The sequence below is a fragment of the Ailuropoda melanoleuca genome, chromosome 17 (genome assembly GCF_002007445.2).
Source record: "Ailuropoda melanoleuca isolate Jingjing chromosome 17, ASM200744v2, whole genome shotgun sequence".
Lineage (NCBI taxonomy): Eukaryota > Metazoa > Chordata > Mammalia > Carnivora > Ursidae > Ailuropoda > Ailuropoda melanoleuca.
The window spans coordinates 11,044,843-11,061,513 of NC_048234.1; the positions used below are offsets into that span (position 1 = coordinate 11,044,843).

The 16,671-nt window shown below is 45.0% G+C and overlaps 1 protein-coding gene across 1 annotated transcript in view; it reads right to left on the reverse strand.

Moving 5' to 3' along the window:
• Positions 1-16,671, reverse strand: part of LOC109489886 (multidrug and toxin extrusion protein 2) — a gene marked incomplete at its 5' end in the record, with an annotated part of 59,233 nt that overhangs the window by 17,668 nt on the left and 24,894 nt on the right. The window contains 2 exons of the mRNA XM_034647284.1: positions 15,075-15,142; positions 16,233-16,346. Coding sequence (XP_034503175.1) covers positions 15,075-15,142; positions 16,233-16,346 — 182 coding nt within the window. The remainder of the gene's footprint in view (positions 1-15,074; positions 15,143-16,232; positions 16,347-16,671) is intronic.

Here is a 16,671-nt window from a genome sequence, read left to right on the forward strand (position 1 = left end):
GAAGGCAGACGCTTAACCGCTGTGCCACCCAGGTGTCCCGAAGATTTCATGTATTACAAATACACACATAACTTGTAAAGATTAAAGGAACCCTGTGAAAAAGCACTTAGAACAAAGCCTGGCACACCGCGGGAAGTCCATCAACATTGATGGAACCGGACTCCGTAACTCCATCACGCCGAACATCCCATACAGCTAATTTTCGGCAACACTGACTTATGTCCCTGCAAAATACCAAAATTTTACTTTCTGTCATTCATTATGGAAATCTGAAGCTACAGGCTTCCTTGCTTCTTGAACAGACCATTATTCAACCTTCAGGGTCATCCTTTGGACCTCCTGTCGTTCCTCTGTAATACAGTGTCACCCTCAGTAGCTGTACGGGTAACATGGTCGTTCAGAAAACTCTGGTTTTAGCTGTCATGTCTGCCGATGATGGATTCATCAGATTGAACTTCTCATTCCTACTAGAAACAGCACCCTCCCAACAACCTGTAACTTCTCACTGTTTTGAGAACTAGCCTGAGTTGGTAAAAAAAAAAAAAATACACACACACACATATACATACACATATATTCAATTATGAACTTGCAAAACAATGTACTTGACTATATAAAACGCTGTAAGACTTGCATGCCCAGAGCATACCTAATGTCCTCTGGTTCAAGAGGAGTGCTTGGCTCGCATGCTTAACTCTCTTCCCTCCCAAATACCATTAAAATACCAGTAAAGGTGCTTAACGGAAAAGACGTCCATTCACATCACTGAGAGTAAGAGCGCAGACTGGCTTCTGGAAGAGGGAGAGCAGATGTCATAATCCTGGGGCAGAACCACAGGAAACCACAGTCCAGAATACACACAGGCAGAGGCGACATCCTGCTCGTTCTTCGCAGTGGAGCCTGAGGAGGCTTGAAACTTCAAGTCCATCAGCGAGCCAGTGGTGAGCACTGCTCAGGGAGACTCACTACAAACAGCCCAGCCCCCACTGCCTACCTGGACCTCCCTCCCAGCCTCACCGCACACGGAGAGACAAGGCTAAAACAGAAAAGCCAAGTGGGGGAGCTCCCTGTGCGGTGGGAGCACCTCAGAACCAAGCCCTTCTCGTTTTGTCTTGGGGACACTGGGACAGGGGACGTGGGGTGGAGCAGTGGTGGAGGAGGTCACACTGCCTGCTCTCCGTTCCTCGCCCACAAACCCTAAAAGGAAGATGTCCCCTGATAGATACCAGCTTTGTACATGGCTCCCTACTGGTCTTTCCCATTCCAGGGAAAGGTCTGTTGGAGAAAAATTCCCAAATAACAAGGTCAGAAAAGCCATGCCAGCCTTTTATTTTATAAATCAATCTATTCATTCTTTCATAAGTACAAAGGAACTAATAAAGATCACCAGATGTTTGAGGACAACCAAAGAACATATCCCCCAAAAAGACCAAGATAAATAAAAGACCAACTGAGCTCAGAGGGAACAGTGACGTGACTGAAAGCACGGAAGAGGGCATTTGAAGGTTCAACATAGTACCCTACAGTATTTAACAGATAATGCAGCATAAAACAAGGAGAGGTTCCCATTAAGAAGGGACTGTAAGAGAAAAAGAAAGGTTCTTGGAAATGAAAAACAGAAGTGAAAAGATTTAATAGCAAAAAGACGCAGATTTTTTTTTAATGGATGAAAAAAAAAAAAGTTCAGTACTGGAGGTCAACCTCCACCTAACAGGAAATTAAAAAGAATATGAAAAAGGTACAAAAAAGGGAGAAAGAGTAATGTTTTTAAAAACTTGTCAGAGTTGAGGAAAACAAAAGTCTTCAGTTGGAAAGGGGATACCAAGCGCTCATAAGCAGGGTAAGCAAAGAAGGACCTTCACAGAAAAACACACTTGAGAAATCTCACAACTACATGGACAAAGAAATGCTAGAACTTCAAAGAGAAAAACCATGTTGTCACAAAGGAATAAGAACCAGATTAAGATCAGACTTCACATGAGTAACTCAACGCCATACAAACGTACAGTAATGCCTTAAAAACTCAGGAAAGATTGTTTTGAACCTACAATTCTATACTCTGCCAAGTTACTGAACAAGTCTATGGGGAAAATAAAGGCTGTTTCAAATGTGCATGGCTCACAGCTTACCTTCCATATAATCTTAGGGAAAAGTTCTTTGACTAAATAATCCAAATTTATTTTAAGAGGGTGGGGAAGGGCAGTGGGAGAGGGAGAATCTTAAGTAGGCTCTAAACTTGGCGCGGAGCCCAATGTGGGGTTTGAACTCACAACACTGAGATCATGACCTCAGCTGAAATCAAGAGCTGCATGCTTAACCGACTGAACCACTCAGATGCCCCAAGAATCCAAATATTTTTTTAAAGAACTTAATAAAATAGAAGAAATGAGATCCGAGAAACTGTAGACATGAGGACAGTGAGAATTAATTGTGGTGTGACAGCTGTGGGACACCCCAGGAAGAAGTCGAGAGCTCATGGATGCAAATTAAAGCAGGGAATCAAAGAGCCCTAAACTCTTCAAGAAGAAAAGGGAATCATACCGAACGGTCCGGTCGAACACCGCGTGACCTTAGTAGAAGGGTGAGGGTATACACTGCTGTGTCGATAAAAAATAAATAAACCCTATGGAAAAGGCCTTCAAAACTTAAAAAAAAAAAGTCTGAATAGAAAAGTCATAGGCTGGGGCGCCTGGGTGGTGCAGTCGTTAAGCATCTGCCTTCGGCTCAGGGCGTGATCGACGTTACGGGATCGAGCCCCAATTCAGGCTCCTCCTCTGGGAGCCTGCTTCTTCCTCTCCCACTCCCTCTGTTTGTGTTCCCTCTCTCACTGTCTGTCTCTCTGTCAAGTAAATAAATAAAATCTTAAAAAAAATAAGTCATAGTCTAAGTATGAAGCAAACTAAAATATATGATTTTGATAAACTGATGAAAGCAAGAAAAAATAATACACATCACCTTTTACTCATAAAAGTCTCTTCCAGTGGGAGTTTCGGTGTCTACTGGGGTATTTCCCTCCCATCTGATCCAGACCATCACTTGGGCCTGCACATAATTCTACACAAAAAATCCTAATATGCTATTTTTTATAATAATTTTTTTTTTAAAAGATTTTATTTATTTATTTGACAGAGATAGAGACAGCCAGAGAGAGAGGGAACACAAGCAGGGGGAGTGGGAGAGGAAGAAGCAGGCTCACAGCAGAAGAGCCCGATGTGGGGCTCGATCCCATAACGCCGGGATCACGCCCTGAGCCGAAGGCAGACGCTCAACCGCTGTGCCACCCAGGCGCCCCTATAATAATTTTTTATTATATTATGTTAGTAACCATACAGTACATCCCTAGTTTTTGATGTAAAGTTCCATGATTCATTAGTTGCGTATAACACCCAGTGCACCATGAAATATGTACCCTCCTTACTACCCATCACCGGCCTATCCCAATCCCCCACCCCCCTCCCCTCTGAAGCCCTCAGTTTGTTTTCCAGAGTCCACAGTCTCTCATGGTTCATTCCCCCATCTGTTTACCCCCCCTTCCTTCTTCCCTTTCTTCTTGTACCGATCTTCCTGCTATTTCTTATGTTCCATAAATGAGTCTTACGCTGTTGGTGGGAATGCAAGTTGGTACAGCCACTTTGGAAAACAGTGTGCAGGTCCCTCAAAAAGTTAAAAATAGAGCTACCCTATGACCCAGCAATTGCACTACTGGGTATTTACCCCAAAAATCCTAATATCCTAAGTGTTACTTACTGGTTTCCAGATTTTCGGACAAGCTCTAAAACATGAAAGACATGACAATGGTAACAGAACACAATTCAAAGGTTATAATCTTTACAAAACAAAGACAAGGCCAGCTGAGATGCAGCATGACACCATGATTAAGAACCTGAAGTCTGAAGGGAGGCCTCTGGGATCAGGCCTGAGCCAGTGTCTTCCTTGACCTTGGACGAATTCCCTTCTCTGGGTCCCAGTTTCTCTGTTGGTAGATAGGTGGGAAACAGCAGGAAATACCTCACATGGGATTCTAGCAGTTACTCTTTGTAAAGTGTTTAGGGTAGTGCCTGGCCCGTGGCATGTGGCTGTTGCTAATACCTTATGGGATCTGGGAGGCAACTGGGAAGAGAGATGTAAAGAAATATAAGGACACAATGTTCCTCATCCTGGAGGTTAAGTTGCCTTGTCTGTAAAGTTGATGGATCAGGGAAGAGAGGTCTACCTTGATTATTTCGGGTCACAACAGTAACCACTAAGAGAAGGAGAGATAACCAGCATGTCAAGGTAAAGGGAGAGGTTGTGGGAAGTGAGTGGTAATCTTCATCCTCCCTAACAGAGAGTCAAAGGTTGTAAGAAATGTAGGAATAAAGCTCTAGGGTCAATCAGCAGAACTAAAACCAGAAATGGTTCCAAAGTGGCCAGCTCTGGGGAACCGGCCTCAAAAGGAGGAAGCAAATCTATTCTGTTTGTAACCCCCTGAACTACGTGAGCAAATTATATGCTGTTTGGTATGAATTCTCTTATAATAAAACATTTTTTTTTTTTTTTTTTTTTTAAAGATTTTATTTATTTGACAGAGATAGAGACAGCCAGTGAGAGAGGGAACACAAGCAGGGGGAGTGGGAGAGGAAGAAGCAGGCTCATAGCGGAGGAGCCTGATGTGGGGCTCGATCCCATAACGCCAGGATCACGCCCTGAGCCGAAGGCAGATGCTTAACCGCTGTGCCACCCAGGCGCCCCTATAATAAAACATTTTTAAGAATACATAAAAATTGAAAGGAACGCAGTGAGGAGAATTTGCCACAAATACAACTGATATAAAAGAACTTTCTAGTATAGGGGCGCCTGGGTGGCTTGATTTCAGCTCAGGTCACGATCTCAGTGTCCCGAGATGGAGTCCTGTGTCAGGCTCCACGCTCAGTGGGGAGTTTGCTTGAGACCCTCTCTCCCTCTGCCCTCTCCCCCCGCCGGTCTGCTCACGCTCACTCACTTGCTCTCTAAAATAAAGAAATCTTTAAAATAAATAATTTTTGAGAACAAAGAGTTCACACAAATTGATAAGGAAAAGAACCTCACTAGAGCCCAAAGTCATAAACAGGCAAAGGATATAAACAGACAATTCAAAGAAAACTACTTAAAACATAAAGACAGTCAACCTCACTAATGATACTAAAATTAAAGTACCGTACCCATTTTTCATGTGTTCAATTCACGAAGATTTTGGGGGGGAATACTCATTTCTAACAAAATTTTCTTCATTTGAGACTATATTCTCAAAGATAAAATTCTATCCGGTAGAAGATATTTGCTGAACCAATGCTGGTGATCGTGAGACACTGAAGACCAAGGCCAAGTCCAGTCGTGGGGAAGCAACGAACTGAACGGGGCTATCTGAAGGCTCTGATCACACCGACGCAAACTGAATTTTTAACTGTTTTTCGGAAAATCCTTTAAAAAATGAAAAATGCTTATGTGAAGGTGATAAGTGGGAGTAAGAAAAAAAAGGAGCATACCAGTGGGGAAAAATTACCCTTTTATTCCCCCAAAATGGAACTGCTCCCCTACTTAACCACAAGCCCTACCGATAACATAAACCGCCAACTAACACATATTTTATATGCCTTATGTATTATGTACTTCTTTTTACAATAAAGCAAGCTGGAGAAAAAGGTCATTAAAAAGATCATAAAGAAGAGAAAACGCACTTCAATACTTTACTGGAAAAACTCCACATAAAAACGGACCCAAGCCATTAGAACTGGTGTTGTTCAAGGTCAACTGTATTTGGATTTAATTCTATCATCTTATTCTGTATGAATGACAATGCTTTCTTTATCTTCATTATTTTCACTGCTTTGTGTTGGACTGATCATGTTTTCTTAATTTCCTTTTTTATCCGGGCAGGCTACTGGCTTCGAAATACATTCTATTTCCTCCCTCTCGGTCCGTCCTCTTAAAATGTCAACATGCATACTGACTTCAAAATTTTAAGTTAACCAACTATCCCTCACCCTCTTCCCTGATGCCTAGATTGTTTTAACTAAGAAAACCCTCTCCCGATCTCACCTCTTAGGACTATTTTTTATTTCTACCTAATTTTGTACTGTGCAAATCGTGCAAATGGCTCACATGGTTTGTTCACAGTCACTGCTAGTTTAGAGTTAACCACTTTTGTCCACGTCTTTGCTCACTGCTGTTTTGACGCCACTGCTCCTTTCAGCGATAGTCTGGGATCAGTGATGTCTCTCTGTGTTTTAATCTGTTCTCCCTCTCGAGCCCTAGCTTAGCTGTGAAAAAGGACCAGCGTTGTCCTCCAAACACTCTGATGGTATCATTTCACAGTCTCCAGGCTTTTATTGTTGTGGACAGGTAAGTCATCCCACCCCGTTGGTGTCCACGCTGTTCTATTTGGGGTCCCCTGCATCCCCATATGAATTTTAGGATCGGCTTGAGCAATCTGTAAGAATGGCCAGTTCAAACTTTGGTAGAGACTGCACAGATCTGTAGATCACTCGGCAGGGGGGGGGGTGGGAAGTCTTTTCATTGACTTAGGTATTTTCTTTCTTCAACAATGCTTTGTAGTTGTTGGCATAAAAATTTCACCCTTCTTTGGCTGAATTTACTACTAACGATTCTTTTTGATGGTGGGGCGAATGGAACTGGTTTCTTTTCTTTTTTTTTTTTTTTAAAGATTTTATTTATTTATTTGACAGAGATAGAGACAGCCAGCGAGAGAGGGAACACAAGCAGGGGGAGTGGGAGAGGAAGAAGCAGGCTCACAGCAGAGGAGCCTGACGTGGGGCTCGATCCCACAACGCCGGGATCACGCCCTGAGCCGAAGGCAGACGCCTAACCGCTGTGCCACCCAGGCGCCCCGGAACTGGTTTCTTAATTTCATTTTCAGATTGTTCACTGCTAGTGTTATGGAAATACAACCGATTTTTGTGTACTGATGTTGCAGCCTGCAACTTTTCACAACTCGTTTATTAACTCTAGTGGTTTCAGAGTGTGAGTGTGTGTGTGTGTGTGTGTGTGTGTGTACTGCTTAGGGTTTTCTATAGATAAAATCACGTCATCTGCAAATACAGCTAGTTTCACGTCTTCCTTTCCAATCTGGATGCCTTATATTTTCTTTTCTTGCCTCAAAATTGCCCGGGCTAGATTCTCCAATACAACGTGCATTATGATTTTTGAATACTGAGATTCACGTCTTACTTCAGGCGTCTACATCTGTCTCTTACTAAATGTCTCTGGATATTGCACCCCTCCCAGTCATTCTGTGGAATTCCTACTGGATGCACATGGGGACCTCTATCTTTCATACACTCCATCGCTACTTTCCCCCATTTTAATTTATTGCGGTTAAATACACATAAAATAAAATGTACCATCTTAAGCATTTTCCCCTTATTACTCCAGTAATAAGTATATGATTTTTAGCCCTAGAATCACTTTCAAACACAGTTTAATGGTATTAAATAGATTCATAATGTTGTGCAACCAGCACCACCATCCATTTCCAGAACTTTCTTCATCTTGGGAAACTGAATAAACGAGCAAGAAACAACTCCCCATACCCCGCTCCGAACCCTGGCAACCACCATTATACTCTGTCTCTGTGATTCTCACGAGTCTAAGGACCTCACAGAAGTGGAATCGCACCATACAGGCATACCTCATTTAACCGTGTTTCACTTTAGTGCGCTTGGCAGATGCTGCGATTTTTACAAATGAACATCTGTGGCAATCCTGCATCAAGCAAGTCTCTCGGCACCATTCTTTCATGTCTCTGCATCATGTTTGGGTCATTCTTGCAATGTTTCAAACTTTCTCATTATTATTATTATACTTATGATGATGATCTGTGGTCAGTGATCTTTGACGTTACTATTGACACAGTTTTGGGGCACCACAAACAGCATCCATTTAGGATGGCAAACGTGAGAAACGTGTGTGTTCTGACTACTCCACAACCAGACGGTCCCCCGTCTCTCCCCCTCTCTTCAGGCCTCCCTCTTCCCTGACACACAACAATATTAAAATTAGGTCAAGTAATAACCCCACGGTGGCCTGTTAGTGTTCAAGAGAAAGGAAGAGTCACATATCTGTCAGTTTATATCAAAGGCTAGAAAGGACTGAATTTGGTGAGGAGGGCGTCTCAGAAGCTGAGCCAGGCTGAGGGCTGGGCCTCTGGCACCAGTGAGCCAAGCTGTGAACGCAGAGGAAAAGCTCTTGAAACACAAGAGGTGCCACTCCAGTGAACACACGAATGGTAACAAAGCAGGCTTTAACGTGGAGAAAGGGTGAGTCGTCTGGAGAGATCGAACCAGCCCCAACATTCCCTTGAGCCAAAGCCTAACCCAGAGCAAGGCCCTGACTCCCTTCAATTCTGTGATGGCTGAGAGGCGAGGAAGCTGCGGGAGAAAAGTCTGAGGTCAGCAGAGGTTGGTTCAGGAGCTTTAAGGAAAGAAGCCGTCTCTATAACACAAATGTGCAGGGCGAAGCAGCAAGGGCTCACGTAGAAGCTGCAGCAAGTTCTCCGGAAGATCGAGCTCAGGTCATCAATGAAGGCGGCTACTCTCAACAACGGATTTCCAGTGTACGTGAAGTGGCCTTATTAGAAGATGCCGTGTAGGACTTCCATTGCTCCACAGAAGCCAATGTCTGGCTTCAAAGCTTCAACGGTCAGAGTGAGTCTCTTGCTAGGGACTCGTGCAGCTGGTGACTAAGTGGAAACCAATGCTCATTTACCAGTTTCGAAATCCTAGGGGCCTTAAGAATTATGCTAAATCTGCTTCCCTGTGCTCTATCAGCAGAACAACAAAGCCTGGATGACTGCACATCTGTTTACGATATAGTTTTTTTTAAAGATTTTATTTATTTATTTGACAGAGAGAGAGACAGCCAGCGAGAGAGGGAACACAAGCAGGGGGAGTGGGAGAGGAAGAAGCAGGCTCATAGTGGAGGAGCCTGATGTGGGGCTCGATCCCACAACTCCGGGATCACGCCCTGAGCCGAAGGCAGACGCTCAACCGCTGTGCCACCCAGGCGCCCCTGTGTACAATATAGTTTACGGACTACTTTAACCCCACTGTTGAGACCTGCTGCTCAGAAAAAAAGGTTCTTTTCAAAATACTGCTGTGCATTGACAACGCATCTGGTCACTGAAGAGCTCCGACGGAGACGGACAGTGAGATTAATGTTCTTTTGGGGCCTGTTAACACAGCATCAACTCTGCAGCCCATGGATCGACGAGTTAATTTTAACTTTCAAGTCTTACTCTTTAAGAAATACATTTCAAAAGGCTATTTCTGCTATAGGCAGTTATTCTTCTGATGATTGTGGGCAAAGTAAATTGGAAATTCTGGAAAGGGGCACCTTGGTGGCTCAGTCGGTTAAGCATCTGCCTCTGGCTCAGGTCATGATCTTGGGGTCCCGGGATCAAGCCCCACGTCGGGGTCCCGGGATCAAGCCCCACCTCAGGCTCCCCACTCAGCAGACAGTCTGTTTCTCCCTCTCCCTTTGACCCTCCTCTCTCTCCGTACTCTCTCTCTCAAAAAAAAAATCTTAAAAAAAAAAAAAAGAAGAAAACCTTCTAGAAAGGATTCGCCATCCTAGATGCCATTAAGAACATTCATCATTCATGGGAAGAGACAAAATATCTACATGAACAGGAGTCTGGAAGAAGTTGGTTCCCACCCTATGGATGACTTCGGGGGGTTCGAGACTTCAGTGGAGGAAGTCGCTGAAAACGTGGTGGAAACAGCAAGAGAACTAGAAGTGGTGCCTGAACATGGGACTGAACGGCCTCAATCTCATGCTAAAACTTGAATGGACGAGGAGTTGCTTCTCACGGATGGGCCATGAACGTGGTTTCCTGAGATAAAATCTACTCCTGGGGAAGATGCTGTGAAGACTGTTGAAATGACAACTAAGGATTTAGAATATCATGTGAACTTAGTTGGTAAAGCAGACGCAGGGTTTGAGAGGACGGACTCCAATTTGGAAAGAAGTTCTACGGTGGATAAAATGCTCTCAAACAGCATCCAGTGCCACAGAGAAATCGTTGTGAAAGGAAGAGTCAATCAACGCAGCAAACTTCATTGTCTTGTTTTTTAAAAATTGCCACGGGGGCACCTGGGTGGCTCAGATGGTTGAGTGTCTGCCTTTGGCTCGGGTCATGATCTCGGGGTCCTGGGATCGAGCCCCGCATTGGGTTCCCTGCTTGGTGGGGAGCCTGCTTCTCCCTCTCCCTCTACTGTTCCTCCTATTCCCCCTGCTTGTGCTCTCTCGCTCTCTCTGTCAAATAAATAAAATCTTCAAAAAAAACTAAAATAAAAATTGCCATGGCCACCCCAACCTCCAGCAGCCACCATGCTCAGCAGTCAGCAGCCATCCCCATCAAGACAGGACGCTCCACCAGCGAAAAGACAACAACTTGCCGAAAGCTCAGATGATGGTTAGTATCCTTCAGCGATGAGCTCTTAATTAGGGTATGTATATATTTTTTTTAGGCATGTGCCATTACACACTTAACAGCCTACAGTATAAACATGACTTGTGTACATACCGTTCATTCGATCGTCACTTTGTGGTGGGGTCTGGAACCACGCCTGCAGTATCTTCAAGGTGCGCCTGTATTTGTCTTTTTAGCACAGTGCCCTCAGGGTTCTTCCCTCTTGGAGCACCTGCCAGACTCTCCTTCCTGTTTAAGGCTGAATCATCCTCCCGTGTATGTCTGTATCGCGTTCTGCTTCTCCGCTCTTCTGTCGGCAGACACCGCGGCGGCTTCTTCCTTTTGGCTCTTGGGAACCGTGGTGCTGTGAACATGGGTGTGCAGACAGCTCTTGGAGATCTTGCTTTCAGTTTTTTTTATGTGTGACCCAAAGTGACATTGCTGGATCATGTGATACTTCCAATTTTTTGAGGAACCGCCATACTTTCTTTCCATAGTGGGTACACCATTTTACATTCCCACCAATGGTGCACAAGGGTCCCAATTTTTCTGTACCCTCACCAACACCTGTTAGTTTTTTTTTTTTTTAATAGTAGCCATCCTAGTGGGTATGAGATGGTATCCCAATGTAGTTTTTTGGTAAATATTTCCTAATGATCAGTGATGTTGGGTGTCTTTTCCTCTGCTTATTGTACATTCCTCCTTGGAGAAATATCTATTCAAGTCCTTTGCCCACTTTTTAATCCGGTTGTTTGTTTGCTACTGAGTTTTAGGAGTTCTGTCTATGTTCTATATCAATCCCTTATCCCATAGGATTTGTGAATATTTTCTCCTATTCTGTGGGTTGCCTTTTTACTCTGTGGATATTGTTTTGGGATGCACATGATTTTTCAATTTTCATGAAGTCCAGCTTGTCTGTTTTTTCTCTTGCTGTCTGTGCCTTTGGTGTTATATATAAGAAATCATTTTCTAAAAGTTTTATTGTTTAAGGCTTACATTTAGGACTTTGATCCACTCTGAGTTAATTTCTGTATATGGTGTGAGGTAAGAATGCAACTTCATTCTTTCGCATGTGGATACCCAGTTTTCCAACACCCATTACTGAAAAGACTGTCCCCTTTCCCCCCACTGAATGGTCTTAGCATCTTGGTTAAAAATCACCTGATCACACATGCACGGATTGGTCTCTGTATCTGATTCCATCTATTTACATGTCTTTGCTTTATTCTGGAATTTCCATCAATCGGTCTTCAAGTTCATCATCTCATTTTCCAGCTTTAATCTGTTTATCCTATCGAATATTACACCTGTAAGGCTATAATTTGTAATTTTAAAAATCCTACCTGGTTCTTTTCCAAATATTGTTCTTTTGGTTTCAGCTCCTTCTTTTATGTTTAATGACTTTAAATATAACACTTTTCAATTCCCCGATTATTACTCCACCATCTCAAGCTCTGAACTCTAATTTTTCTGTTTGTTGTATCTGTTCAAACTCTTGCTCGTGATGGGTTATTTCTTTGTATTTTGTAATTTTGATTGTAAGCTCACCCCTGTGGGGACTTGTTTTTTTCCACAGGAATAATGAAGAATTATTGCCTTACTGCCTCTAACAAAGGAAAGCCTGTGACAAGAAACAGAAAGTGGAATAGTGGTTGCCAGAGGCTGAGGGCAGGGGGAGTGGGTAACTGGAATGGGTCGAGTCCGGAGTCTTATGGGATGAAAAGGTTCTAGAGCTTGGCTGCACAACAATGTTAACACGACTAAATCGCAGTTACAATGGTTAAGATGGTAAATTTGGGGGCGCCTGGGTGGCTCGGTCAGTTAAGCGTCTGCCTTCGGCTAAGGTCATGATCAGAGTCCTGGGATCGAGCCCTGCATCGGGCTCCCTGCTCAGCGGGGACCCTGCTTTTCCCTCTGCACGCCCAGCCCACTCGTGCTCTCTTGCACGCGTGTGCGTGCACTCTGTCTCAAATAAATTAATTGGAGAGGATGTGGAGAAAGGGGATCCCTCTTATATTGTTGGTGGGAATGCAAGTTGGTACAGCCACTCTGAAAAACAGTGTGGAGGTCCCTTAAAAAGTTAAAAATTGAGCTACCCTATGACCCAGCCGTTGCACTACTGGGTATTTACCCCAAAGATACAGACGTAGTGAAAAGAAGGGCCATATGCACCCCAATGTTCATAGCAGCATTGTCTACAATAGCTAAACTGTGGAAGGAGCCGAGATGCCCTTCAACAGAAGACTGGATTAAGAAGTTGTGGTCCATATATACGATGGAATATGACTCAGCCATCAAAAAGAACGATTTCTCAACATTTGCTGCAACATGGACGGCACTGGAGGAGATAATGCTAAGTGAAATAAGTCAAGCAGAGAAGGACAATTATCATATGGTTTCATTCATTTATGGAACATAAGAAGTAAGAAGATCGGTAGGGGAAGAAAGGGAAGAAGAAAGGGGGGGTAAACAGAAGGGGGAATGAACCATGAGAGACTGTGGACTCTGGGAAACAAACTGAGGGCTTCAGAGGGGAGTGGGGTGGGGGATTGGGATAGGCTGGTGATGGGTAGTAAGGAGGGCACGTATTGCATGGAGCACGGGGTGTTATATGCAAACAATGAATCATGGAACTTTACATCAAAAACTAGGGATGGGGGCGCCTGGGTGGCACAGCGGTTAAGCGTCTGCCTTCGGCTCAGGGCGTGATCCCGGCGTTCTGGGATCGAGCCCCACCCACATCAGGCTCTTCCGCTATGAGCCTGCTTCTTCCTCTCCCACTCCCCCTGCTTGTGTTCCCTCTCTCATTGGCTGTCTCTATCTCTGTCCAATAAATTTTTAAAAAATCTTTAAAAAAAAAAACTAGGGATGTACTGTATGGTGACTAACATAATAAAAAAATAAAAAGATGGCAAATTTCATGTTATGTGGGTTTTAGCACAATTAAAAATAAAACAAAAGGAAGGCTACGGCAGAGCAGGTAGGAAAACAGAAGATGAGAAGACGACAGGTGTAGAAGATAGTTGCTGCTGACCACACAGCTATACGCAAGCTCTAGCGGCCCCACCTAGAGAAGCAACGCCAAAACCCTCCCTTGATCGATTATTTCCCACCATCCACTACCAAACCTCCAGACACAGCTGTCTACCTCAGCAGCCCCTGTTCCTTCGCCATGGCTCTCGCTTCCCATCTAAGGTCTCTGATGACCGTAAATCTAAGGGACGCTTTCCACCTTCACCTTATGCGAGCCCCCCAGTAACCCTCCACCCAGCTGTCATTCCTTCTGTGAAACGTTCTTAGTCTCTGGCTTCCCGCACGACATGTTCTCCTGACTGTCTTCATTCCACGCTGGCCGGTCCTCCCTTTCGGCTGAGTTGCCCTGTTCCTGATTTCTACATCTTGGGGTTTGCTCCGAGACACTCTCCCTTTCTATTCCCAAACAACGTCATCAATCCCCACTAAGAAAACCTCGTTTTCGTTTTTGAGACTAAACAAAGAAAAATACCTGGAAACAAAAATGGCCCGTAACCCAATTACCCAGATGGCCTTTGTTGATCTTAAAAAAAAAAATACCAAACTACAACAAAAAAAGGAATATTCGTACAGGTTTGGAATATTCCAAAAGAATCGAGAGGTACAAGGCACAGTTATTCAAGCCAGAAAGTTGGGGTTGTTTTGATAACTTCCTATTCATTGCCTTGGCTTCCACACCCAAACCCTGGTCATAGCCTCTCAACTGTGCCCTACAACACAACGAACTCACCCACTTTTCTCCCCGTCCACCAGCAGCCTCCCACATGCTCACCTAGATGATTTCAGCAGCCTCCTTCCAGACCTCCTCCAAACACCTGTTCTCCCCTAAGCCAGCTTCTACAGGTCACACCCTTCTTTCCTCACTAACCCCTTCAGCCAGGTTCCCGTTTCGGGTCCCTGAACACGCCACGTGCTCTTTTCCATCGTGGAACCTTTGCTCAGGCTTTGCAGTCAGCTCTCAGCCTCCGGCTTCCCGGGCTGGTCCCTCTCCCCTTTCCCGTCTCAGCTTAGCCAGAAACTCAGAAGGACCACTTCTGACTGCCCTCCCTACAGAGGTATCCATCTCTATTTTTATGCACCTCAGACTTTTGTTGCCTCTTCTGTGGCACAGGTCATGTACGTCTGTAATGCTCTCATGTCTCCGTCTGTTTGTCTCCGTCTCCCCACCAGACCACGGGCCACGAGTGGGCAGGGACCGTCTCCATCTCACTCTCCATCATCTCCCAGCACCAACTCCATGTTGGTTGAATACACACGCCAGGCCTTGTGCTAAGTGCTTTAACACGTTATCTATCCCGTTCAGTCTTCACCTGCTATATATGTATTATTTTTTCCCATTCTGTGTATGAGAAAACTGAAGCCCAGAAGGGTTAAGTAATGAGCCTACAGTTGCAGAGCTGGGGAGCAGCAGGGCAGGACTCAAGCCCGGGGCCTGGCTCCAAAATCCACGCTCCCCCCAGTATGCTGTGCTCTCTCTCCTGCTGCCCTCCTCCCCTCTCTGCTGGTGCGTGGCATGGCAGGCTGAATGAATGAGTGACAGCGGACCAGCAGTTTATGCGGACAAGGTGCTGGGTCTCACCCCGAAGGTTCTTACCATGTAGGCTGCAGAGGCCAGTTCGTAAATGATGGCCTGGGCCCCAAGCTCTGTCACACTGATCAGGCCTGAAATGTTGGCACAGACACAGACAAAACACATCTTAGAAGGTAGATTAAAGCAAACATTTTCCTTAGGAAACTAGAACATATCTTAATTTAAAAGAAGTGAAGGGGTGTCTGGGTGGCTCAGTCAGTTAAGTGTCCACCTCTTGGTTTCGGCTCAGATCATGATCTCATGGGTCATGACATCGAGACCTGTGGGCTCTGCACTCAGCAGGGAGTCTGCTTGGAGATTCTCTCCCTCTGCCCCTCCCCCCAACTCGTGCATGCTCTTTCTCTCAAATAAATAAATAAAATTATTAAAAAAATTTTTAAAGAAGCTAGGAGTGCCCCCAGAAGCATGACCCAATGGCAGAGTTCACTACCTGTGCTAAGGAGAGACCCAGATGTCCACTCCCAGGAAGTTTCCAAGAACTAGGGCAGCTAGATTCAATCTACAAGCCCACCAAGCAACAAAACATCAGGTTTAAAGAGAAAACAACGAGGCTCCTAGAGTTACAGGTCATTCCTCGGGGAGACGCAGGGTCGTGATGTGGGAGGGGAAGGGCGGAACGTAGTGGAATTCTGTATAGACGTGGTGGGACTACTGGAGTACTCAACTGTCCCCAGACACTGTAATATCATCGTTATCAACCTCTGTCTCTGTTGTTTCCTCTATTCCTTTACTAGCAATAAGATGGCTACAGTGAATACCGATGACCGAAATTATTACAGCTGCTAGAGCCAAATCAGTCACTCTGTGTTTGTAAATGGCTTAAAAACTCGCAGATGCCCAGCAAAAGTCAGCAGAAGCAGCGGGTCTGAGAGAGTCAGGAGACCTGGACTGGGGTTCCTGTTCTCCCTCTCCATGACCGTGGCAAACCTCCTAACTGCAGCCTCCCTTTCTGAATCGAAGTGAAGGGCAGTGAGGCAGAGCTAAAATCCCCACTCAACTTGAACAGCTTAGGGTTGGACGAGGATTTAAACCTATGTTGAAACTTCCATGAGCGCCTGACGCAACGGGAAGGAAGGAGAAGTAAGGCCTATGTCTCTTGAAAAGCTCTGGAGACAAGAGTGACTGGGCTGTTTTTGGATTTCTATGGAACTGCTGACAGACCTGCGAGGAAGGTCCCGACCTCAAAGGTCCACCACTCGATGCACACCATGAACATACTGGGAATGGCCAGCTGGATGTAGGAGCCCCATTCCTGGAAACAGTCCCAAGTCCAACCTGGGGCACAGGGAAGACAGAAAACAGAGTTTACTTTGCAGCACTCTCTGGTACCACCAATTCCACTTCACATGCCTCCCTCCTCCAAATGCTCAGAGCCTGGGAGTAACTACAATTGTCCAGAAAAACAATGCATTTTAGAGATGTCAAACCAGACCAGAGTTTGAGATGGTGGGAATAGGGCTGGCAATACTTAGCAAAATCCAAGCATGTGTATGCCCTCCCACCCACACATTTCACGCCTGGGCGTAAATGGCAGAGACGCTTTCATAGAGCTCCATGAGAACACAGGTAGGCTGTTCACTGAGGTAGGCTGTGGGTGTGG